Source organism: Platichthys flesus, chromosome 11, assembly GCF_949316205.1.
Source record: "Platichthys flesus chromosome 11, fPlaFle2.1, whole genome shotgun sequence".
Lineage (NCBI taxonomy): Eukaryota > Metazoa > Chordata > Actinopteri > Pleuronectiformes > Pleuronectidae > Platichthys > Platichthys flesus.
Window position 1 is genome coordinate 256,792 of NC_084955.1, and position 25,559 is coordinate 282,350.

General features: G+C 41.2%; 1 protein-coding gene across 3 annotated transcripts in view; it reads right to left on the reverse strand.

Moving 5' to 3' along the window:
• Window positions 1–25,559, reverse strand: part of ppp1r35 (protein phosphatase 1, regulatory subunit 35) — a 64,043-nt gene that overhangs the window by 37,302 nt on the left and 1,182 nt on the right. The window contains exons 1-2 of one of the 3 annotated variants that reach the window (XM_062398417.1): window positions 24,989–25,149; window positions 24,122–24,302 (exon numbers count right to left, since the gene is read on the reverse strand). In XM_062398417.1, coding sequence (XP_062254401.1) covers window positions 24,122–24,301 — 180 coding nt within the window. In that variant the 5' untranslated portion in view covers window position 24,302; window positions 24,989–25,149. Of the gene's footprint in view, window positions 1–24,121; window positions 24,303–24,910; window positions 25,150–25,559 lie in introns of those variants that run through there. The other 2 variants (XM_062398418.1, XM_062398419.1) reach the window with 2 other exon arrangements.

The following is a 25,559-nucleotide window of genomic DNA, read 5'->3' on the forward strand; positions in this document are numbered from 1 at the left end:
AATATAGTCCAGGGGGTTACCGGCTTTGTGAGTAGGAGGGGAAGGACTGAGTGAGAGAGCAAAAGAAGACAGTAAAAGTAAAAGATCAGATGACTTGTCTGTCTGGATGTTAAAGTCACCCAGAAGGATAAGTGCAGGGCCATTTTCTGGGAAGTTTGACAGGAGGACATCTAATTCCTCCAGAAAATCTCCCAAAGAACCTGGTGGACGGTAGAGGACACAATAGTTAATTGTACCGGTTGAGTAACAGTCACAGCGTGAAATTCAAAAGATGTTGGGGTAAAGATTGGAAGCGAGTAGAGAGAAAAACTCCATTTGTGTGAAATGAGTAAACCTGTACCGCCACCCCTACCAGTGGGTCTAGGTGTGTGGGTGAAGGAAAAGGCAGTGGAGAGGGCAGCTGGGGTGGATGTGTTGTCCGGTGTAATCCAGGTCTCAGTGAGAGCAAGGAAGTCAAGTGATTGCTTTGTAGCAAAGCCAGAGATGAAGTCTGCCTTGTGGGTAGCTGACTGGCAGTTCCATAGGCCCCCTGTGACAAGGTGTTGGGTATGTGTGCAGCGGGTTGGATAGATAAGACATGAAAGGTTACGGTGTTGGTGTGAACGAGTACAAGGCCTATAGTAACTACGATGAGAAATAGGCACAGAAATTATACACATATTAAAAATAAAAATGCAGCTTTATACTCAGCCTCCCCCGAAGACTCCAACGAAAGACTCCTTTGTCTTTATCCTCCTGAGTCCAACGAAAGACTCCTTTGTCTTTATCCTCCTGAGTCCAACGAAAGACTCCTTTGTCTTTATCCTCCTGAGTCCAACGAAAGACTCCTTTGTCTTTATCCTCCTGAGTCCAACGAAAGACTCCTGTGTCTTTATCCTCCTGAGTCCAACGAAAGACTCCTTTGTCTTTATCCTCCGAGTCTTCATACGATGAGTCCTCACAGACGCTGAAGCTGACGCTCCAAACAATTCCTGGTTTTAAACCAGAGTTGACGATGGCTGGCTTCAGCTGTGCTGACCACTCCCCCTGCTCATGAGCCAATCAGGCACCACGTGGTGTTAATGGCCCAGCAGCAGATAATCAACAGAGTTAAATAACAAGAGAGACTTGTCTCTTTAATCAGTGGCTTTGCTAAGTGTCCTATTTGGCCAGAAACTGTTTCTGGACAAAGGCTATTTACCCCAGCAGGTAGAAAGTAAAATAGAATTATGCTTTTTAAATGGAATTGGAATAAAAAGAAAGCAATTTAACCTTTAGCTGATTCCTATTTTAACTCTCAATTAGGGCTGACCGATAAATCGTATTTTCATCGTCATCGCGATATGAACATGCGCGGTTAACACATCGGAAAAGATGCCTGAAACGCGATGAATAAAAATCATTTTATTTACACCCGCCATGTATTCACACCCAGCATGCGAACATTTGACCTATCAGATGGAGCCCTGGATACATGCGCCATGCATTCACACCATTTGGCCAATCAGATGAAGCAACAGCTAGCCGACAGCTAGCTGCCGACTGCGAGGCTATGTAACACGATGGCGGAGAAAGGAGAGAATAGCGAGGAAAATGTGGTTGACGAAGACCTTGTGGTGAAAAAGAACTGCACTTCTGCAATTTGGAGTTATTTTGGATTCCGTAGCGACGACGTGTTACAAACACAGGTACTGTGTAAAACATGCCGAACAGCTGTGGCAACTTCCAGAGGAAACACAACAAACCTCCATCACCACCTGCAACACAACCATAAAGAACTACACGAACAATTCAAAGCTAGCCAAACCACAAAACCAAAAACGTTGAGTAGCAGCAAATCTAAAACCTTGCAACAGTCCATTTCTCAGAGTTTTGCCTGCGTGACTCCTTACGAGAAAACATCCAAACGCCACGGAGAAATAACAGAGGCCATTACTCGTTATTTGGCTAAGGACATGATGCCTATAAACACAGTGACCAAAGATGGTTTTGTGAGTCTGATAAGGAAACTGGACCGAAGATACAGCATTCCATCACGCAATTATTTTTCCCAAGTCGCCATTCCAAAAATGTACGACACATGCAGGAAGACAGTGGAATCGGAACTGGGTCAAATTGAACACTACGCCTGTACCACAGATCTTTGGTCCAGTCGAACGACAGAGCCCTACATCAGCCTCACTGTACACTTCCTGGATCAAGACTTTGAACTGAAAACGCGATGTCTACAGACAGCCTACTTCCCCGGAGAACACACTGGGGAAAACATTGCGTGTGGACTACGTGAGGCTTTGACCAGCTGGAATTTGCGGGAAGAGCAGCTAGCTTGCATCACCACCGACAACGGGTCAAACGTTGTGAAGGCCACCGAACTCAACCACTGGGTCAGACTTCAGTGTTTTGGCCACAGGCTGCATCTTGCCATCGGTAAGTGTAAATTAATACATTTGCTTTACGTGGCATTATTGTTATCTATTGCCGTCTTATTTTGTAATATTATTGTTTTATTATTGTTTTTGTTATTTATTGTTATTATTTTATATTGTTTTTTGTTTTTTGAGAACCTCTGTGTCTATTGTTTTGTAACCTATTGATTTTGAGCTCATGCCTACAAGTTAAACTACTACTACATGCCACATAATGGTAGTCTGTCTAGTCCCTGAATCATTACTTTGTAATTACTGTAGTTAACTAGTATGTAGTCCCTGAATTATTACTTTGTAATAATTGTAGTTAATTATGCAGTCTCTGAATTATTTCTTTGTAATTATTAGAAAATTGTTAGATTTTGCAGTTAGGCTACAATGATTACTGGTAGGTTTTAATATTTTTTTTATGTGTTTTCCTGTCTTTCCAGAAAATGCTGTTAAAGATGACAGCCGCATTGCCCGTGCTGCTGGGCTTTGTAAAAAATTGGTGGGACATTTCTCCCACAGCTGGAAGCAGAAGATGGCACTGAAAGAAGCACAACAGGAGCACAACCTCCCAGAGCACTCACTCATCACAGAATGCCCAACTAGGTGGGGCTCGAGGCAAAAGATGATGGAGAGGATCTTGGAGCAGCGGCAAGCCATATCTAATGTCCTCTCGGCAGACCGAAAAACACGGCATCTGGTTCCCTCCTGGCAGGACCTGGATGTACTGGAGTCTGTAAACCTGGCATTACACCCTTTGCAAGTATTTACTGATGCTCTTTCCGGGGAAAGCTATGTGAGTGTTTCATATGTGAAACCAGTCCTTCATCTCTTGAATACATCAGTTCTTGCAGAAAAGGAAGATGACACCAATTTAACCAAGACCATTAAAGTGAAAATCCTGGATTACATGAATACAAAGTATGATGACCCAGCAACACAAGAACTTTTGGACACTGCATCCTTCATGGACCCCAGGTTCAAGGTCAGCTACATCAGCAGCGAAAGAGTCCAAGACATCAAGACCAGGTGATGTCAGAAATGAAAGAAACAGCACGGAAGGTAATTGGGTTATACATTTGACATGAGCACTGGTGGGATACAAGATGTCACATACTGTAATCAGATGGTGCATTATCTGAATGTGAATGGAACATGTGTATTTTTCTATGTATTCTTAATTGTCTCTCTGTTTTAGGAGGGAACACCTTCTGACAACACTGAGGCCCAAAGCATGGATCCACCCAGCAACAAGAAGGCAAAGCGATCATTGGGCAGTTTGCTCAAAACAAGTCCAGGCCCCACCACTTCCACCGCATCTTCCATGCAGCTGGAGCAAGCTCTTGAAGCTGAACTTAACAGCTACTTGCTGTCCCCCACCATTGACAGTGAGGCAGACCCTTTGGCTTGGTGGAAACTCCAACAGGTCACCTACTCAAAGCTGAGCAAACTAGCTCGGAGGTATCTTTGTATAGCTGCCACTCGTTCACCCTCTGAGAGGCTATTCAGCACATCAGGGAATGTGGTAACATGTCAACGTGCATGTTTGAAACCCAGCAAAGTCAACATGCTGGTTTTCTTGGCCAAGAACTTGCCCTAAAGAATAACTTGCCATAAGGGTAGATTTTTTTTTTCCTGATTGTATCTTGATTTAGTTATTTCAATTTTCCCCCGCATACTATAGATCTCTGCACCTTGTTGGGCGGAGTCGAGGGCCTTGATGATTGTAATGGGAGACATTAGTTATTTTAAATTGCCATGCCCATGTTTAATTTATATTTATTTAATTATTTAAGTTGTTTTCCCCCAGATATTTTTTTATTTCAAGAGTTCAATGGTTTTGTTCAGTTTAGAAGAAAATATTTTAAATAGAGCAGGGGCAATTAAACTTCGTTGGGTGTTCATGTTGTGCACTTTGTTCAATAAAAGTTAAATAAAATAATTTATTTCATTTCTTTATTCAGTGGGCATAGGCTATTCAATGTTTGGGGTCTATGTTAGCAGTGTACCTATTATAGCAGAAAGACAGGAACTGTATAGCTAATATGCACACTTCAATATTTGTTTATTTATCGCAAGTCATATCTCATCGCAATATTGAACAATGGTATCGCACATCGCAGATTTTCCTCATATCGTGCAGGCCTACTCTCAATCACCTGAGTGAAACTACAAGCAGTAGACAGAATTAAAAAACAAAGAAGCATCCGTCTCATACAATTCCAGGTGAGACCAAACAGTTGAAACTATCAATCTAGTTAACCTAAGACAGCAGATACAATAGTAATTTAATAGAGAAGCTTAATAAAGAATATACTTAACTGAATCTAAGAAGTCCAGTAGTATGAAGGCCCCAGAAGTCAGAATGCACACTTTAAAAGACTCTGTGAAAACTAAATGTCATAGTGTCCCTCATAACGCTATTGTACCGGTATATCATCCAATTCATTGACCAGATGGATATAAGAAGATTCTTTAGCAGAGGTGACAGCTCCGCCCAGTCAGATGAGAGAGAGAAGCAGGAGACTGACATGGCTGAAGGAGCCTGTGTGATGGAGGTTAATGGTCTACAGGGCTAGAAGGAAACGACTGGAGTTTTTTTTATTTTCTTCTACTGTGGTAGAAATGTTTGCATTTGTTGTCAGGCCCAGGCTACTCCAAGGGATAGCCTAAACTAGATTGTTTCATGAAATGTTCATGGCATACAATTGGCATCAGGATTTCGATCAATTAATGTTTCCATGTTTGAACTTTTCTTAAAGGTTCATGCAGAAGGAGAGGCTGAGGCAGAAAAGGGAAGCTGTTCAAGTCATATACAGGAAGAGACAGACCAAGCAGCTGCATCAAGACTAGGGATGGGCGTTCGATTAAACAGTCTTCATCGATCGTCGGGAGAATTAATGACGAATTTTCGATTAATCAATCATATTTTCAAGTTCACTATTTATTTTAATATAGGCTATATTAAAATGAAGTGAAAAAACAAAGCGTGTTTCCTCATTGAGATCTTTATTACAAGATGAACAAAATATGCGCTGCCGTAATCTTAAGCAGCGGAGCCGACAGCTAGAAGCCGGTACTAAAAAACACAACTGACCCTTGTGTTTTCAAAATGATATAATAACAATAATATAAAAAACATCATGTTAAACAACAACTTAACCACATCTATATAATACTTAGGTCTGACAGGTTTTGCCAGATGTAACTCAAAACTATCAAACAAGGCACTGAGTCGAGAAAACTTCATAAAAATAACCAGTAAATCACATACCTCAGCACCAGCCTACTGGTTTGTGTTGAGAAAGATGAGCATGTTAACATGCGCAGGGGTCAGACGCGAACGCAGCCTGGTGACCGTCAGTCCAGCCGCCGGAAAAACTCACTCTGAGGGGACTGACGTCGCCGTGATACACAGGTAGCTCTGTGCTAACTTGGCTAGCCTTGCCGCGGCTCCGGTGTTTGCGCTCCCTCGTCCGTGTCAGGCCACACAGGCTCCTCGTCTCCCCCAGTCTCGGGGATAGCTTCGCAGTATTGGCAGTGAACCAAGTCATTTTTTAACTCAAAACGGTCCCACTCTACACTTCGTGACCTCTTCATGTTTATTTTGGAAATGGAAATACACGGTAACTCGCGTTGTAGTGGTCTCTCTTGAACTATTACGAAATAAAAAGATATATAATAACTAAAGACTTTTATTATTATCTCAATATAAATAAAGATTTGTGCACCTCAAAATAATTATCAACTTAAAGTGACCTCTTTTGGGATCATAATAAAGATATGTTCTCAAACTGAACTCATGAACTTAATTATAGCTAAACACTTTCTCCCAAGAAATAAATCATTAACTAAGTTTTAAATAAAAGATTAGCTCAAAACATATTTTTTTAATATTCATCATCTTAAAATATCTCCTTTAAGGATAGAAAAGAATACTGACAGGTAGCTTGTTTCCGTTTGCTTCGGGGAGGCTTTTCGCATCAGGTCATTCAGATGACCTGAATTCAGAAAGTTTCCTCTTAAGAAACTCAGGTGGCTTACCAACATGACTTTCATGTTTTGTCTGGAGATACCGCTGGAGATGTGGTGGCTTAATGCCACTGTTGGCTAATCTCTCCCCACAGAAAAAACATAAAGTGTAAATAACCCAATCCATGTTAATGTTAATATTGGTGAAGTGTCTTTCTGTTATTTTATTGTGACATATTTGCTCGCTTTAGGGGTCATACAATTTCATTTCCGCTTTTGTATTACATGCTTTTATTTTGAAAGGGTACCGGTAGAGACGCAGACTTATTGTTATGAATCATTAACTTCACAACGGAAAACTTTTCCATTTTAGCGCCCCTCCGAAGAGGCACTAGCTCTCACGGTGTTGTTTAGGGAAGGCTCTCTGCTCTGGTTTCGCCATCTTTGGTACTTGTCCCTCCGTGTTTCAGCAGCATTGCTGCTTCACTTCAACTCGACTCCATTGTTGAAGTTTTCAAAGCAGGTGATGACAGGTGGCGTGTGCCAGGTTGGGTCAAACCATCGGTATGGGGGAGACTCTGTTTTTTTAGGATAATTAAATTGAAAAGCCTACTGAATATAAAATTGAGTTCATGAACTTACACTTATATTTTATTGAATATTTGTTAAATAACAATTTTTCAAGGATTTTTTAATGGATGCTAATTTTAAATATATTTAAAAAAAATCTCAAGTACCCCCTGGAGTACCTTCAAGTACCCCCAGGGGTACGCGTACCCCCATTTGAGAATCACTGTACTAGAGAGTATCTTAGGCGAATTGTTGCAGTCACCTCCATGTTAAGGCGACAGGGACTCCCTTTTCGTGGCAGTGATGAAGGCCAAGACAGCACAAACAGAGGCAACTTTCTTGCTTGCATGGAATTTTTGAAGGAGTTTGATTCTTTCCTTCAAAAATATAACCCTCCCTCAAAAGCTACCTATAACTTGCCAACATCTCAGAATGAGATGATTTTATGTTGTGCTCAAGAAGTTACCAGTGTCATTGTATCTGAGATGACAAAATGTCCAAAATGTATGCCATTATGGCAGATGAGGCAAGGGATACACGGTCAGAGCAGCTGGCTGTTTGTGTTAGGTACGTGTCAGAGGGGGCAGTGAAGGAATGTTTTCTAGCACTTACAGAGATAATGTCATTCAATGCCCAGTCCATTGCAAACGAGCTGCAGCAGCAGATCCAGAACAATGGTCTTGCAGAGCTTAAGTGTGTAGCACAGACATATGATGGTGCAGCTGTTATGAGTGGGTCCACTGGAGTTGTGCAAGTACATTTTAGAAGGCTCCATCCTTAGGCTATATATGTGCATTGTTATGCTCATGAGCTAAACCTAGTGTTGTGCCATACTTGCAGGGCTGTTTCAGAGGCTGTGGAACTTTTCAACTTGTTGGAGTGTGTGTATTCTTTTTTTCAGCACCTCACTAGTCAATCATCACAAGTTCCAAGAGGCTCAGTCCAAGCTTGGCTTAACAGCAGTTGAGCTTGTACAACTTTCAAACACTCGCTGGGCATGCCAGCTGCGATCAATCAATGCAATTCTTGAGACATTACCTGCCATTTTTGAGTGTGTCTCTGCCATTGGATCCCCCATAGCTGTTGGTCTCAAAGCAAAGCTCTACAAGTTCTCAACAGTCTATTCACTACTGATGTTCCAGACACTTCATTCAGAAAGAGACTTTAGACCCGGCAGAAGCTTTTATCAGCAAACAAGCAGTATGTGACACACTGAGGGGCAAACACACAGATGTATTTGCCACAGAGCTGTAGGAGAGAACCAAGGCCCTGTGCTACACCCACAGTATCCCAGAACCAGATGCTAAGAAAAGGCATAAACAGAGAAAAATGGAGGATTGTGTGTTGGAGACAACTTTGGGTTCAGGAACAGAGTTGATCAGCTCACAAACCTTGAAAGCAGAGTTGCTTTTCCCCTGTGTGGACAGGATGGTTAGTGAGCTTGAACTACAATTTTCTAGTGTAGATGCAGGCCTACTAAAAAGGCATCCAGGCATGCAGCCCTAAATCTGAGAACTTCTTGAATGAATCACACTTGGATGAGCTTGCCAAGCACTACAGCATTGATCTGAATACAGAGGAGGTTCTGGTGGCCAGAAACGTCCTTGCCCGCAAAACAGAGGCTGGATGTCCACCCCAAGATATGTTAGCTGTGCACAATCTCCTAGATTCAGACATGTTTCCCTCTCTGAAAGCAATTCTGAATTTCCCTCGGGATTAATAAAGTATCCATCTATCTATCTATCATTCAAGTTGCCTTAACAGTGCCTGTGAGCAGCTGCTCTTGTGAAAGATCCTTTAGTGCACTGCATCGCATGCACTCATGGCTGCAGAAAACAATGAGGCCGAAAAGGCTTAATAGTCTTGCAGCCATGTTTTTTTCAGTCTTGCAGCTGATTTGACCCACTTAAAAACAGAAGGCATTCTTTGACGCTTCCTCCCACTAAATATAGTCATTAACCTGTGCTTCCAAACCACCCCCTTCCCTGTCAATGTCCCGATGACCTCACTTCCTCGGAACGGGAATGGAATGCACTGAACATTCATGTTTTCTCAATGGTATGACTATGGCCATAGAAACATGATTACAGTTTCTAAAATCTCCTGTGCATTGGTTTCTATTTTTGAAATAATTTGAATGTATTTTTGTGGAAAATTTCATATGAATGCAAGCAAAGATACAGAGAAAAACCACACTCTTTCTGATTGAACCAATCTATGAACTGTCTGAAACAATGGATATCCGCAGCCCCAAATGACCCCAAAAACAATTGGCGCCCGCTACGCGTGCAAACATTCAGCATCCTTAAGGGCTAAGGATGCCCCCCCTTTCTTTCAATCCTAGAAATGCCCCTGACCTGCCCCCATCCCATCTCACATTCTCCAGTCTATCACTCCTGACCGTCTTCCTTTTCTTACCCATCTTATCAACTCTTCCCTATCAACTGGCTGTTTCCCTAACTCTCTGAAGGAGGCAAGATTAAATCCTCTCCTGAAGAAACCCACCCTCGACCCCTCTGAAGTAAATAACTACAGCCCTGTCTCTCTTCTTCCCTTTCTTTTTAAAACTCTCAAGCGAGCTATCTTTAATATACTCTCCTCCTATCTCCACTATAACAACCTTCTTGACCCTCACCAGTCTGGTTTCAAGGCAGGCCACTCAACTGAGACTGCCCTCCTTGCTGTCTCTGAGAAACTTCACACTGCTAGAGCAGCCATCCCTCCTCTGTATTTATCCTTCTAGATCTCTCTGCTGCATTTGACAGTGAACCACCAGATCCTTATTTCCTTCCTTCAGTACCTGGGTGTCTCAGGTTCTGCTCTCTCCCTGCTCTCTTCCTACTTCAATGGCCGCACTTATTGGGTAACTTGGAGAGGATCTGTTTCTGATCCTTGTCCCTCTCAGTACTGGAGTCCCTCAAAGTTCCATCATGGGTCCCCTCCTCTTCTCTCTGTAGACCAACTCTCATTCACTCACATGGATTTTTCTACCATAGCTATGCTGATGACACCAAAGTAATCCTTTCTTTTCCCCGATCTGAAACCGTTGGCAGCACGAGTCTCTACCTGTCTGACTGACACACCACCGGAAAATTGACTTTTACAAGACTTTTCCTCCCAATGAAAGACTCTCCCACCCAAGACCTGACTATTAACTTTGACAACTCTGTGTTAACCCCCACTCAGACTGCTAGGAACCTGGGTGTGACACTCTCCCTTACTGCCAACATTACTGTAACAACACGTTCCTGAAGATTCATGCTATACAACAGGGCCCTTCAATGGGCGGCCCGCGGGCCAAATCCGGCCCCCAAGCTGCTTTGGACTGGCCCCTGGAGTGTGCTTAAAAAGTGCTTGAATAAAAAAAAAAATATATAATTTTTTTTTTTTATATATATATATATATATATATATATTTTTTAAACTAACAATTTAGTAGCACTTACTCAGATGACTTTGTCGTTTTGCTTTATTTTAAACCGGGCCGTGGGTCATATGGTACCAGGCCGCCCATAAAGAATAAACAACTTTGGAACGGTGTTTTATTTTGAAAAATGACCGGCTCCTCTCCGTTATGACTCATGCTTTACGCATGTCAGGTCGTTTGTCTCGGTCACGTTTTCGCTGAACACAAACCCAGACGGTATTTGTCGGACCCATTTGTTAACAAACCAGGTGAATCCAGCATGTCTGTGCAAGGAGAAGATCAGCTGCCGGAGATCGCAAATGATGGCGGCCTTAAAAGTATGTTCGAGAAAACAACTCTACCGGTGTTCTGGATTAAAGTCACGGCAGAATACCCTGAGATCGCCACAAGAGCACTAAAAGCTCTGTTGCCATTTCCGACATCATATCTGTGCGAAGCGGAGTTTTCTGCTGTGACGGCAACCAAAACGAAATTACTGAGTAGACTGGCAGTGGCGATTCTACATGGAATTGCTCCCCGGGCCATGGTTTTTAATTTGAAGTTCTTAATTATTATATTTTGTTTCTAAGAGTCTTCTTAATTTGTTGGGTTTCATAGAGTTTTCAGACATAAATAACACACTGGTCTCTCCTCATGTCCTACCACATTGACTGTGAACCAGGCGTCATCGTACTTTCTTTCAACTTGGTTTTTGAACACTGTCTCTTGTTTGTCCCTGACTGTCACTGGCTGCTTGACGTGAACGAGCTCTGATCTCCTCTGTGTGTCTCTGAGAGAGTGAGCAGGGCGGGGGCGGAGCCCTGGAGCCTGTGTGTGTGCTGTCCGTCCGCGAAAAATATGCGCCACAGGCACAACACTGTTCAGGGGTCCGCTGCAGAGGAGCTGAAGAGCCGCCCGCAGCTTCAGATCCTCGGGTGGCCGGCTACGGCGAAAGAGCGATTTGTTTACTGCTCTGCCATTAAAGAGATGCAGACGTTAAAACATTGGTTCGGCTATAATATTAGTTTATGCCGTGTTGGGCGCGCCACATAGTTTGAGAACCACTGCTCTATACAGTGGGTACCCCCTTTGTCCGTTCCATCTGGGAGTCCCCCTTCTCAGGCAGCATCAAGCAGGGGGCGCCAATTTGCCAATTCCCCACACGGTGATATGATAGATAATAGAAAACTGCTTCGCGGGCCAGATGTTTTTTTTTTTTTTTTTTAAGTGCTCGTGCCGCCCCCCACATGTCATGAAAAAGTGCTTTTAAACGATATTGACGACATATTTTATATGATGTAAATAATAAAATATGCATCCCATACTTTGTATTCACCTTCTGTTGTCCAGGAGTTTTAATTTTACCACTTTTACCGAACACATTATTAAATGCCCCCCTCTGCCCATCCACTACAGCCACACAAGCAGTGATACAGATAAAAAGAGAGAGAGGGGGGGGGCTACGTATTCTCAACATAGGCTTGAGTGGAGAATACGTCATTTACCCTCGACAACCGACATTTAACGGAGCAAACAGCGGAGAAGTTCTTCAACATGGATGACATTAAATTAATAATTGAAGTGGAGAAGTACAGTGAGTTGTGTGATCCTCGGAACATGTTGTATAAAGACAACACTAAAAAGGACACATGTTGGGACGCGGATGCAGTTAATTTTGGAGCAACAAGTAAGTATATGCTTGAAAAAAAGTATTAAATGCCGTTATTACTGCAGGCTGATAACAGCGGCACTTCGGCGTCGCTACCGCGCCCGGTGTGAACCGCCAAGCGCCGGCGCTTTAGGGATTAGCGCTACCGCCTCGCTTCGGCGTCGCTTCCGGTGTGAACCCGGCGTTAGGGTGTTATTGTCACTACTAGTCCTAGATGGGACCGCCTTGTTGCAGAGAAACAGGCTCAGGGCTTCCACTGATTCAGCGTTGTGTTTAGTTTGCACTTTGCAAACTAAACACAACTAAACCCACTCATGCACTTTATAGTTGTTTTTTATTTGTGATTAAATCATTGTTACTCACTGTTGTGTTGTTCATTGTTGCATAAGAATACACCTCAGTTTAACATTTATTATTATTATATTTAGAAAATACCCCAGTTGTTATGCTAGTCGTATATCATTATATTTTGTCGTATTTATCTGCCACATACGGAGCCCTTCTAGTGACATCGGTTGAATTTTTTTTTATGGCAAATGTAGGCAAATTACATGCAAGTTAATAGGCATGTTAGTCAAGCAAGCAATTAAGGTTCATTTTTGTAACAGTATGATTTAATTATGATGTTATTCACCTCATTAATTGTCATGCATTGTCATGTTGTAATTCAATTCAGAGGCCTACTATGCAGTTTTATTTTGTATTTGTTGGTGCACTTGGAAGTTGTTCTTAGTAAATTCTAAACAACTGATACAGTTCACCTGAACTGAGTGATTAATTTTGAAACACATTTCCTTGATAGACTACCATGCACTTTTAAGTTGTTGCAATTCTATTCAGTTCCATGCAATGCACGTTGTTTGGTGGAGATACATTTGATTCTGCCTGTCACTCAAATCAGTTTAATCTTAAGTATTGAGGATAATGACCAGTAAAGTTGTGTTGGTACAGCTATGTACAATGAAGTGCATGTTTTTGTTAGTTAATTGCATTTCTCCAATTGTCTGTTAATATGGCTTGGTTATTGCTCACCTGGTTTGATTTTTGAATCCTTGGGCCTATGCGTCCTCTTGGGCATATGTTGTAAAGCTTTTACAAAATAAAATATATTGAATCCTTCGGTATGTTGTTGTAATTTCTTGTTACCGTGATCACTCATATCCTCCGGCCCCTGATTTTGCCTCAGTTTCAAGAACCGGCCCCAGCTCCAAACTAATTGAAGAGCCCTGCTGTACAACATCAGGAGAATAAGCCCCCTTCTCACTCAGAAGGTGGTGCAGGTTCTGGTCCAGACCCTGGTCATCTCACGCCTAGACTATTGTTACTCCCTCCTGGCAGGTCTACCTGATAGTGCCATCCGACCTTTGCAGCTCATTCAGAATGCAGCATCTCGACTGGTTTTTAACCTACCTAAATTCACTCACACTACTCCGCTCCAACACTCCCTTCACTGGCTACCCTCGGGAATGCACTTATTGTAAGTCGCTTTGGATAAAAGCGTCAGCTAAATGAAATGTAATGTAAAAAAAGACATTCTCCTACAGACAGGAGGTTGTCCAGGATGCAAATTTGATCTCTTAACTTGTAAACAGATGGCCTGCTTTGTTTACTGTGAGTGAAGTGAGTATTGATATTTTGCACACTGCTTTGCTGATGTATAACTGCTTACCATATTTGTGTACTGATATTATTTCTCCCCTATTTTTTTAATTGTTTGTACAATAAATCCATTATAAAGGTTTGTTTTCCCAACGTTTTCATGTGGATAGCATTTCTGGAGAACATTTATTATAAAAGGGACACTCTACTCACTTTTACAATGGCACATATTTGATCTCTAAAAGCGGTGGCATATCAGCATTATGACATGCTATCAGTTAATCAAATTGTCAGATTTTGAGCAGCTGCACAACTTTGGTATTGATGGATTGTACAGGTAGGGATTAGCTCAACGACAATGGTGCTAGCCCAGGCAGGCCAAGTGTTGGCCTGTAAATCACCACATTAATGGTACAGGTAAAAACCCGATATGTTTGTTTTAAAAAAAGCTCCATACATCGACAACATGCCTGACACAAGCTGGTTCATAAGCAGGGCCAAGTCTGCAGATTTTCATTCAAAACAGAATGTAAGGCAGGTGATTTCACCGATTCCTCCTCTGTGCTTAAGATAAGATAATGAATGAATTCAGGTGCTATGGTATTTGGTTGAAATGAATACCTGACTGTTGGCTCTCCATGGAATATGGTTCCATGGCAACAAAGAATGCTTCGGCAAGTAAGAAAATTGAAATCTTACAGTGTGGATAGCGTATGTGTACTGGACTCAGTGAGTGATACTGTTGTCCTTCATTTTATGACACCATGTTGGTAACAGTTTGGCTCAATCCGTAAATACAGACAGCAAATACAGGCACCAGAATGTAAGATAAAGACAACTCCCCATTCAAGGAGTGAGGGCTCTACTTAGCCTGGTTGCAATTCATTTCCCCAAGGGAGTTAAAAAGATGTTGACCAAGTGCCATTGCGTCACTGTTTGTCCGTTTTTCAGCTCAGAAAAAAAAACGCACATTGTTTAGATGTGTATCTCTTTTCTTTCACTGTTTCTCCCACAGATAAATGCTGAATTTATGTGATTAAAAACTAGGTCCTGACACAACTTGACAAATACACAGCTAAGTAATTGAAGATCTTCAACAGTAGAGGAGGAGCTGCTGGAAGGAAGATCCGATTTCTCATGGCTCCAACATCTAAAGCAAGTGCATTACACTGTTGCGTTATTTAAGTAATGTTTTAAAAAATTTTGAAAACCTAGACATTTTATTATATTAAAAAACAATTTGATCATATCTAACAGGTCAAACAGAGAATGACACCTTTTGCATTGCTTGTCAATAATGTAACCACATGGCTGAGAAGAGGGTTATGAACAATGTAAAGTGGTCCCTCATGATATTCAATATGCCTTCTTTTGTAGAGTGCGGACATTAACTCAAGAGGGACTGTTTGCTTAGTTTGTGTGTCTACCTCAATGAGGACAGCAACACTGTCATCAAGGAGTACTTGGTTAGTAATGTCATTTTACTGTAAGCTTTCTGTAACTTGCAATGCTTTCTTTATTTCAAAATTGTAAATTAATTTTTCAATATTGGGATGTCAACGGTGAGGAACCTAAGAGAGAGACTGGCGCAGACCACCATGGAGCTTTACGTGATTCGCAAAGCAGGTGATGAAGAGGACAAGCCGGAGGACGTTGAAGTGGTTATTGAGGGCATTGAGGCTATGCGACCTAAGATGCATTTCCTAACATAGTGCGATACTGTTTGGGCTGATTTAGACACTCAACCTGAGATATCCCAAGGATCTCAAATTCACATTTGAGTTCTTCCAGAAAGTGTTGATGAACTTGGATGGCAACAAACTGTCCCCAAAGGTCCACACTTGATTTGTTGAATATTGCCATTTTGATGACCTGGTAAATCACTGGAATGAGCCCCCCCTCACTAGGTCAAGTGTTTAAACAATTTTTTTTAGCAAACACTAGAATACCTATTTTTTCTCAGATTTGTATTTCTTGCCATCTTCTTTTCCACTTAATGTGTGAACTTGCTGACTCTTAAGATTTCCTGGAGCCTTTGGTGGAGGAAACTGCTCTTAGACCTTTTGGTCATTTTCTGCATTGATATTTCCTAGTTTTATCTGTTACATATGGAAATGACTGCTAGATGAATCACCGTTACTTGTTCAACAGCCACCTAAAGCAGCAACTGGGACTTTTATCTTGTAAACATTTCCTTGAATTATCGCTATAAATGCTACTAAGTGACAATTGAGATACCTCGGAAAAAATCAGTCTGAAAAGGAAGGCTTTTTACAACGGACAAATTAATATCATCAGGAGTTATTTGAAAATGTCATTTAAGGAATTCCACGATGTGGGAATGGAGATGCCTTTGTGTAATGTCAAATTAATTTGATCCAAGATGGTTTTATATTGCACATTGTCAATATTGGTATGTGCAGAGCGTTACAGGTTTATATGGATTTGTTCTCTTATCTCACCTTCTCAAGCACCTGGAGCTGCTCCACAAGAGCTGAGAAAAGCAGACAGTTATATAGGATGTGAACAGATCATCTGTCCATGAGATTGTTATCACAGCTTTTATAACACACCCTAAAACTTCCTAACTGTTGCAAATGTTAACATGCCTCTGCTTTATTGCGCAACTTTGAATGGTGGTGCCAATAAGCTGCGCTCACATTGGCCTCCCTCATAGTGATGCTATTAGGAGTGCGTTCTTGGAATTAGGACTCAATAGTTAATTTGTTTAATAGGGTTATTAGCTTTCTTATTTGGTTCCGCTTTTGCCAATTATTTCTTTGGAGAATAGTGCAACCCCTAAAAACTGATTCTTCCAAATGTTGTGTTATTAGTTTAGATGTATTTTTTGGTTGAATCCTTAATTCAACACATGTGCATGTGCAGTATTATTCAACCCCCCAGCTTCAGTACTTTGTGGCGCATCCTCTAGCTTTTATAACTTCTAAAAAATGTTTTCGGTAAGTGCGGACAAGCTTCTTACACCTCGCGATTGGAATCTTTGCCCATTTTTCATGTGAAAAAGCCTCTAGATCAGTGATGTTTGATCGCTTCCATGCTGCAACTGCCTTCTTTAAATCCCACCAAAGATTTTCAAATCAAATTTGAATCTGGTGACTGTGAATGCCACTCCAGGATGTTCTAGGATCTTTTTCTCAACCAAGCTTTGGTGGACTTGGAGATTTTGCTTTGGATCAGTCTTGCTGGAAAGTCCAATGATCACCAAGGTTTAATTTGTCAACAGAAGGAATCACATTCCTCTTTAAAAATGGCCTGGTATTTCTGTGAATCCATGATGCCATGTACACAATAAAGATTGCTAGTTCCTGCCGCAGAAAAACAGCCCAACATCATCTTTGACCAACCTCCATGCTGGACTGTGGGGATGGTATTCTTCTGGTCATAAGCCTGTCCTTTTACACGCCAGACATACCGCTGGTCCAAATGTCCAAACAATTCCAGTTTGGTTTCATCAGTCCATAGAACTGTCACCCAAAACTCTGTAGGCTTATCCAAATTCCTCCTGGCATATTCTAGTCGACTTTTGATGTTGCTTGTGGTCAAGAGCTGAGTGCGTCTTGGAGCCGGCCATTAAGTCCTTTATTATTCAGTGCACGTCTTATAGTTGCCACTGCAGCACTTGTACCAGCCTTCATCAGGTCATCCTGTAGGTGTCTTGCAGTCACACAGAGATTTATCTGAGTTGTTCTGACTAAGTTGCTGAGGGTCCTTGATGAAATGCTGGGCTTTCTTCCACGGCCAGGCATGTTTGAAGCTGCTCCATCAGTTGTAAACTTCCTTATAATGTTCTCAATTGTGTCTATTGGAATATAATTTTTTGGGGAATTCTTCTTCTACCCAAGGCCTTTCAGGTGTGATGAAATAATCTCCTCTCTCAGCTTTTGTGTAAGCTCCTTTGTCTTTCCCATGATTGCAACTCACCTTGAATACCTTCATGGGTGTGGTTTATATATGCATCACAGCTGAAGCAAATGAAGGATAATTATAGAGTTCCCAAAGGCTTAATAGTGTTTCAACTCAACTTTAGGACAAAAAAAACTGTCAGACAGCTTTAAAAACAACAATATTATATAGGGGTTGAATAATTGTGACATGGCTATCTTTACAAAATATACTGCTACACACAAATACTACATCATGCATTTTTCGTGTTGATTTTCTTTATCATTCAACTCATAAAGAAGGCATCCAAAGCAGAATCTTGATCAAAGAACAAGATTCTGTCTACTTTAATTGATAAATCCTTAAAATCTTTGGGGGGTTGAATATTTCTGATTGCAACTGTAGATGATCAGGCAGTAAGAAAACATTGGGGGGAAATCACAGACGTAAGCGCTGGCTGTCAAACCCTTCAGATACAGAGTTAAAGCAAATCACAATAAGGCAACCTTATGGATGGAAGAAAGGAAAATAAAGCTGTATATGGAAGAAATGCCGGCTGCATCTTGAATAGTTTGTTCATTGGGGACAAGTGCCTGGGTCCCCTCCTTTTCATTACTTACCTCCTTCCCCTTGGCCTTATTTTCCGTAAATTCAATATTCCTTTTCATTGCTACGCGGATGAGACCCAGCTCTACCTCTCCACTAAGCCCAACTCCATTCTTCCTCCCTCATCCTTGACAGATTGCCTTTCTGCACTTCCTACCTGGTTCACCTCAATCTTCCTCAAACTTAACAGTGATAAAACCGAAATCCTCTTAGTCGGTACTAAATCCACTCTACTCAAAGTTGACAGTTTTTCCCTCTCAATTGACAGCTCCATAGTTTCCCCTCCCCCCAGGTAAAGAGTCTGGGTGTCATCGTCGACGGCTCACTCTCCTTCAAATCTCATATCAACATCACCACCCGCACCGCCTACTTCCATCTCCGTAACATAAATCGCCTCCGTCCCTCCCTCACCCCCCATACCACCTCTATTCTTGTACATAGCCTTGTCACCTCCCGTATCGACTACTGTAATTCTCTCCTCTTTGGTCTCCCCCAGAAATCCCTCCATAAGCTCCAACTGGTCCAGAACTCAGCTGCCCGTATCATCTCCCTCACCCCCTCTTTCCACCACATCACCCCCATCCTACAGCAACTCCACTGGCTTCCAATTCACTTCCGTATCAACTTTAAAATTCTTCTTCAAACTTTTAAAGCCATCCACAACCTTGCCCCTCCTTACCTGTCTGACCTCCTTCACACTGCCACCTCCACCCGCTCCCTCAGATCCTCCTCTTCCATCCATCTAACTGTCCCCTCTGCCCCGCTTACCACCATGGGGAGCAGAGCTTTCAGCCGCTCTGCTCCCAAACTCTGGAACTCACTCCCACCTGACATCCGAAACATTGACTCCTTCCCTCAGTTCAAATCCTCTATCAAAACCCACTTTTTCAGGATTGCATTCACACTGTAGTTGCCATGCTGTTTTTACTTGCACTTTTAATTTTAATTGTTTTGTTATTTGTTTGCTCCTGTTTTAAATTGTAAAGCATCCTTGAGTGACATGAAAGGCGCTGTGAAATAAAATGTATTATTATTATTATTATTAAGTGCTGGAATGATTAAGGATTGAATCACTCTGCACATTAATCAGTGATCGCTAAATCATGGTAAAATGTGAATCATCACTCTGTCTCTGAGTTTGCTGCCGATCTGCTGCTTTGTTGGAATAACATTTGCTGGATGTTTCTCTGTCTTAAAATTTTTTGATGCAAAAGGTTTTAGAATAAAAATCCAACCAGAAATAAATTAACGAAGGAAAATGAGTCAAACAAATGCTGGTGTTGCAACCCAAATTGAAAGAAATCCATGTCAAAGCGTTCAAAAGCAATGAACTCATATCAAATCAAAAGCACAAACTCTCTATCCAAATGTTGAATCAATCCACAAGTCTCACAAAACCTAAACATGACTACTAGGATCCAGGAGCATGGCCCAAGGAGAAAGTTATATCTCAGTTCATTCTGTCTGGGACTTAATCCACCATGTCAATATTGAAAGAATCTCACTGCAACAGAAAACCCACACTCTCAATGCAGAGACATCTTTAATGCAAATTTTGGGTCACAAAATGATGAAAAATACAGCATTGAGCATTATGAGAAAGCAAAATTAAATAACACTCTTGATACAACAACAATGCCTCTCATCTTTGGCAAAAAGAGAGATCCCAATTTGTGATTGAGATCCACTAAATTAGCATGTGCTCATCAAGGCTTTTGAGAAAGGTGGGGAGAGGAACACTGGAAACTACAGTGACAGACTGTATTTTTATGAGAAGCTGCCAGCAATTAAATCCAGAGAGGGGATATGTTAAAGCTCAAGCTTTTCCTGTTCGATTTTGGAAATGAGCGGAAAGTTGCATCAGCATACATGGACAAGGCTATTTCATGGAATCCAGTTAAAATGGAAGATGTTAAAGCTCTTCAGGACTACAGCCTTTTCCACAGAATCCGCAATATCGGGCGGCTGTGGCTGAGGGGTAGAGTGGTCGTCCTCCAACCTGAAGGTCGGCGGTTCGATCCCCAGTCTGAACAATCTGCATGCCGAAGTGTCCTTGGGCAAGATGCTGAACCCTGAATGGCCCCCATAGAATAAAAAAGTGCTGGGATAGATGCACTGTATGAATGTGTGTGTGATTGGTTGAATGTGAAACTGTAAAGCGCTTTGAGTGGTCATCAAGACTAGAAAAGCGCTATATAAATACAAACCCATTTACCAATATAAGGAGTTGATTATTTGCATGAGCTAGATCTGCCTGCCATTATGATGACAGGCATAAGGAAATTGCCTTATAAACATAGTGACAAATGGAGAACTGTGGCCTGTGCAAGAGAGGCGACATAACAGAGTTTTCAGTGACATCACAAAATTTCAGATATTTGAGCGCTGATTTAAATTAAGATTAGACCAAATCAAACTTTATTAATCCACAACCCTGGGAAATTTCAGATATTTGAGCGCTGATTTAAATTAAGATTAGACCAAATCAAACTTTATTAATCCACAACCCTGGGAAATTTAGTTTTTACAGCAAACAGGCACGTCAAAATGAGGTAGACAGGAGATTAAATAAGTATAAAAACTCAATAGAATAAAAAAAAATATTAAAGCAAAAAAATGCTGAGTATGTACTTTATATACACATTTTCACTGTAGTGAATGCAATTAACATGTGTTTAGTGCGTGAGAACAAACGTTTGCACATAAGGAGAAATGTGAAGAAAATTTGTTTTCTGGTTATTTGATTCATATCGTTATATATATATATATATATATATAGAGATATCGACTGATATTAAAAAAAATATCGGGATTCGATTTTTTTCTATTTCGCCAAGTACTATTTGAAACAAAAGGATTTCTTGCCCTTTACTGACTTGTGACTCAGGAAGAAAGACTTTAAATATTAAGCTTTAATTGTCTAATGTCTCCTATCACTATGAATGTGTGTAATTATTATGTTTGATATAAAATGTAAAAGGTTTGTATTTGGGGAGTCTTATGGGATTGTTTGTAATTTATTGTTTACTTGTGATCATTTTAATTTCACAGGAAATAGGTTATATGGATAGGGGCGGGGTTTATATAAGCACCTGTTCACCAGCATAGGAGGGACAGAGGGTGAGTTGGTTTGCTGAACTTTGCTTTGCAACCCAACCCTATTTTCACTTTGAGTGCTCTCATCTATGAGTTTGTGCATGTTCAAATAAGTTGATATTTTGTTTCTGCTAAAAGCAGTCCGTCTCTGATATATATTACATTACATTACATGTCATTTAGCAGACGCTTTTGTCCAAAGCGACTTACATTGTTAGAACACTCAGCATTTATGAGGGGCCATTTTAGGGGTTCAGTATCTTGCCAAGGACACTTAGGCATGCAGATGGGAAAGAGTGGGATTCAAACCGGCAACCTTCTTGTTGCAGAACACCCGCTCTATCCCCTAGGCCACGCTCTCCCATATACAAATGTATACACACACAAACACTTGTAGATATACTCAGAACCCCAACTGTAAGCTCTGCAATCCTTGTTGAGAGTAAGACAAGCGTCAGTACATGGCTATGTATAAGTGAACAATATGAGAACAAAGAAAGTTGAGTAAGAAAGTTCCTATTGTAGAATTACAGGCATGTAGGAGTGTTTACCACGAAGATTCCCTATCCCATGATGATGACTGATTGATCAGCTGATTTAGATTATGTAGAGCTGTGATCATGGAGCTTTGTGCTTAACTATGACCAGGGGTATAATTTATAACCGTTGCATACACATTACTAGCCTGAAACGTTGGGATTCATAAAAGCAAACTTGACGGGAAAATTCCACGCTTTTGACCAATGCGTACAAACATTTTGGAGACGGGACAGTGGCGATGCAGACGTGAGGTGGTAAACTGAAGCCAGCTTATTGATCCACATCATCATTGACAATAAAACCAACCGCTTTAGTTGTGCTCGTGCGACATAACTGTTCCACACAAACCTTTAAAAAATATATAAAACTTACAGCAAATTATGTTCAGATTCCATTACACAGCGCAGTTACAGAGCCAAGTCATTTTAACAATATCTTCTAACATTGTGCGTCTATCATCAAATCGCTGCAGTGACTGTGCCATCAGGCACAAGGAGCGCACATGGGATCACTTACAAGAAATGAAGAAACTTTCGAAATAATATCCCAGAGTGGAGGTAAGTATCATCTGATGTACGGTAATTGGTCCAGTTGCTCTAAATGAATAAATACTGCTATGACACTGGTCTGTGATTCTGCGTGATGGATGCACCCGAATGGAAGGATTAGGAGGAAGCGAGGGATCAGCGATGTCTGATCAGCTAATATAGATTTTATTGATCATCGATCTTTGTGCTCAATTGAGTACAAAGATCGGAACCGAACCATCCCAGTACAAATATGCATATAATAATAATTTGGTTAAATTCTATAAATTGCAGAAATCACAGCTGTCTCTGAATTTAAAATCCTACAGTTTTGGAGGATTGAAATTCGAACAGACATTACAACAAGTTCCGTCACATTCTGAGAACGTGCCTCCACCTTTGAATTGGATCTTCTTTTATTTTCGGCTCCTTTTTCCATCGTCTTCACTCTCACACATTGTGTTATCCACAGCAGCGGCAGAGTATCAGTGTAATTTCTTTATTAGTGACATCACTGCTGTGCCATAAAAATGGTCTTCACCTCTGCCTCACTAACAAACACATCAATGAAGTTTCACTTCCTCTTCTCATCACTTGATGCCGTGACTGTCAGGACTCACAGTGGTAATGGTAAATGGTTTTGTATTTATATAGCGCTTTTCTAGTCTTGATGACCACTCAAAGCGCTTTACAGCACAGTTTTACATTCACATAGTCACACACACAGTCATACAGTGCATCTATTCACAGCACTTTGTTATTCTATGGGGGCCATTAAGGGTTCAGCATCTTGCCCAAGGACACTTCGGCATGCAGATGGGTCAGACTGGGGATCGAACTGCCAACCTTCAGGTTGGAGGACGACCACTCTACCCCTCAGCCACAGCCGCCCCATTGGATCCCCATCGGTCAGCAGCATAATTTAATATTCATGATGTGCTTTACATTGATCATTTATGGTTGAAAGTGGGCATGTGGAGGGCAGACTTGGAGGCAGATCCACTTACGAATGTTTACAGGTGCACTGTGATTTATAAAGTGAATATTGCGTTCAGCTGTGTGTGCCCACGGTTTTATAAATCAAGATTTTCTTTTTCGGACGCGATTTCCGGCTTTAATGCGCACATACACTTTTAGTACGAGTGCCACGCACAGTATTATAAATTAAACTCCAGGTGTCTTAGACGGTGTTTGGGTGCTGTAAACTTGATCAAGTAATGTCCGCAGTTGAGTTAATACGTTACTTGCTGTCTCTGCCTGCTTGCACCCACTGCTCCAACTCTCGCCTGAATTTTTTTAATTTACTTTTTATATTTGCCTTTATTTAACCAGGTCGGTCACGTTGAGATACAATGACCTCTTTCCCAGGGAAGCCTGGCCAAGACAGCAGCATACAAAAAATGTCAACAGTCACAAGACACACAAAAATCATATAACACAGATCAAATAAGATACGTTCCCTGTTCCCTTAAGATAAGGCAACAGGACTAAAGCTCCGGATTCCCACCAAAACAAGAACAAGTGCGGTATGAAGCCGCTCCAATTTCTCTCACACGAGTTTTCAAAGTTTCAAGGTTTATGAGCTCCTTTAACTTTAGAGTTTTTTGCAGTGCATTCCAAGCAGCAGGTGCAGCGAACTTAAAACAGTGCTTACCGTATTCAGAGTGTACAATGTGACGGATGGTTACTGTTGTAAACGTGTCTGTGAAGAGAACCTCCCGCTGTGTTGTGCATGTGAGAAAAGCAAACTGCAGGTAAACTCCATAGCCCATTCTCTAGAGTATACCTGCAGTTCATGTCTGAACAGAGCGATATAAGGACTAAATGATAAAATTGTCACCTGTTCTTTCTTCTTTCCTCTGGTATTCCCTGGGGGACTGGGCTTCATCTCTGAGTGGCCAGTGTTGGGGGTGGGGCTGAGTGTGACAGACAGGTCGAGTTCTGCACAGCCACTTAAAGATGAGCTGGACATCAGAAGGGGTGCAGGATGTGGAGGAGATAGGAGCGAGGAGGGCCTCATTCTGACAAAAACACCATAAAATAGCAACCCTTTATAACTACTCACTGTAGAGCTCCTTTAAAGAAAATGTTTTGGCCTCTGCTGTAAACATCATTACTCTCACGGTCTAGTAAATGACTATTAGAAACAACGATTTTCAGTCACTCTAGGATCACAACACACAAGACATAGGGAAATAAAGAGATTACATATAAAAAATGATGTGCTCATTTGTTCTTGAAGAAAAAAGCATCACCACTGACTGAAGCATATAAACTGTTGGTATTTAAACAGCGAACTAAACTGCTTTAACCTTAGGTAGTCAACTTGTTACTTACCCCACTTTAAAGTTAATGTGGGGTACCTTTTCGATTTATCAACTGCAGTCAAGCAAGCCAGTTCGTGGTAATGCAGTGAAGAGGAACTGTTTTTTCCGGCACAAAACTGTATCGAAAGAGCTCAGTTTATTCAAGAAATGCGATAGCGCACATACCCTTGCCAGCTTTTCTGTTCCAACAATATAAATCCGATGAAGAATTTATGGCAAACAATGATTTTAATCACTTATAACAGAGATAACAGAAAAGGCTCGTTCATGTTCTCTAGTTAGCGCCCATTATATCGAGTTACCTGTTGCAGACCTGTCAACGACCCTAAGCAGCGAGAGATCACGAGAGATTGATCAGAGAAGGTATGCAAGGGACTCACCCTCTCTTTTTATCTCTCTCTAGACGATGTAAAACGTTTAAATTAATCCATTGTTTCGCAAATGCAACTTCTCTCAAGTTGTTCTTCTTCCTCTTCTTCTTCTTCTTCTACTACTACTGATATTAAATGGCGGTTGGCAAACAACTCTTTGGTGCATTACCGCCACCGTCTGGAAAGAAGTGTGGTTCAGAAAGGATGGTTGACTTAAAATCTATTGGTTTCTGGACGTCTGAATATCGCCCTGTATCATGTATCACACGAATCCCTGAGCAAGATTTCTCTTAAACCTAATGTTAAACTATTTTTTTGGTGATAGATTTTAAATGTTTCTCTCTCTCAATGGTATTTTGGAGACAAATAAAATATATGCTCCACTTTTTTGTGCCTTCCTGATTTTATGCGCTAAACATCTTTCATGTCTTTTATGTTAATTCCGTTCCTAAATCCACTCTCATAACATTTTAACTACCTTTCATTTGTAGATAGTAAAATAATCTTTTATTAATCTTTTTCTCCATCATCTTTCCTATATTAGACTTTAGAGCAGTTGGCCTATAAAAACTCTGTCAAA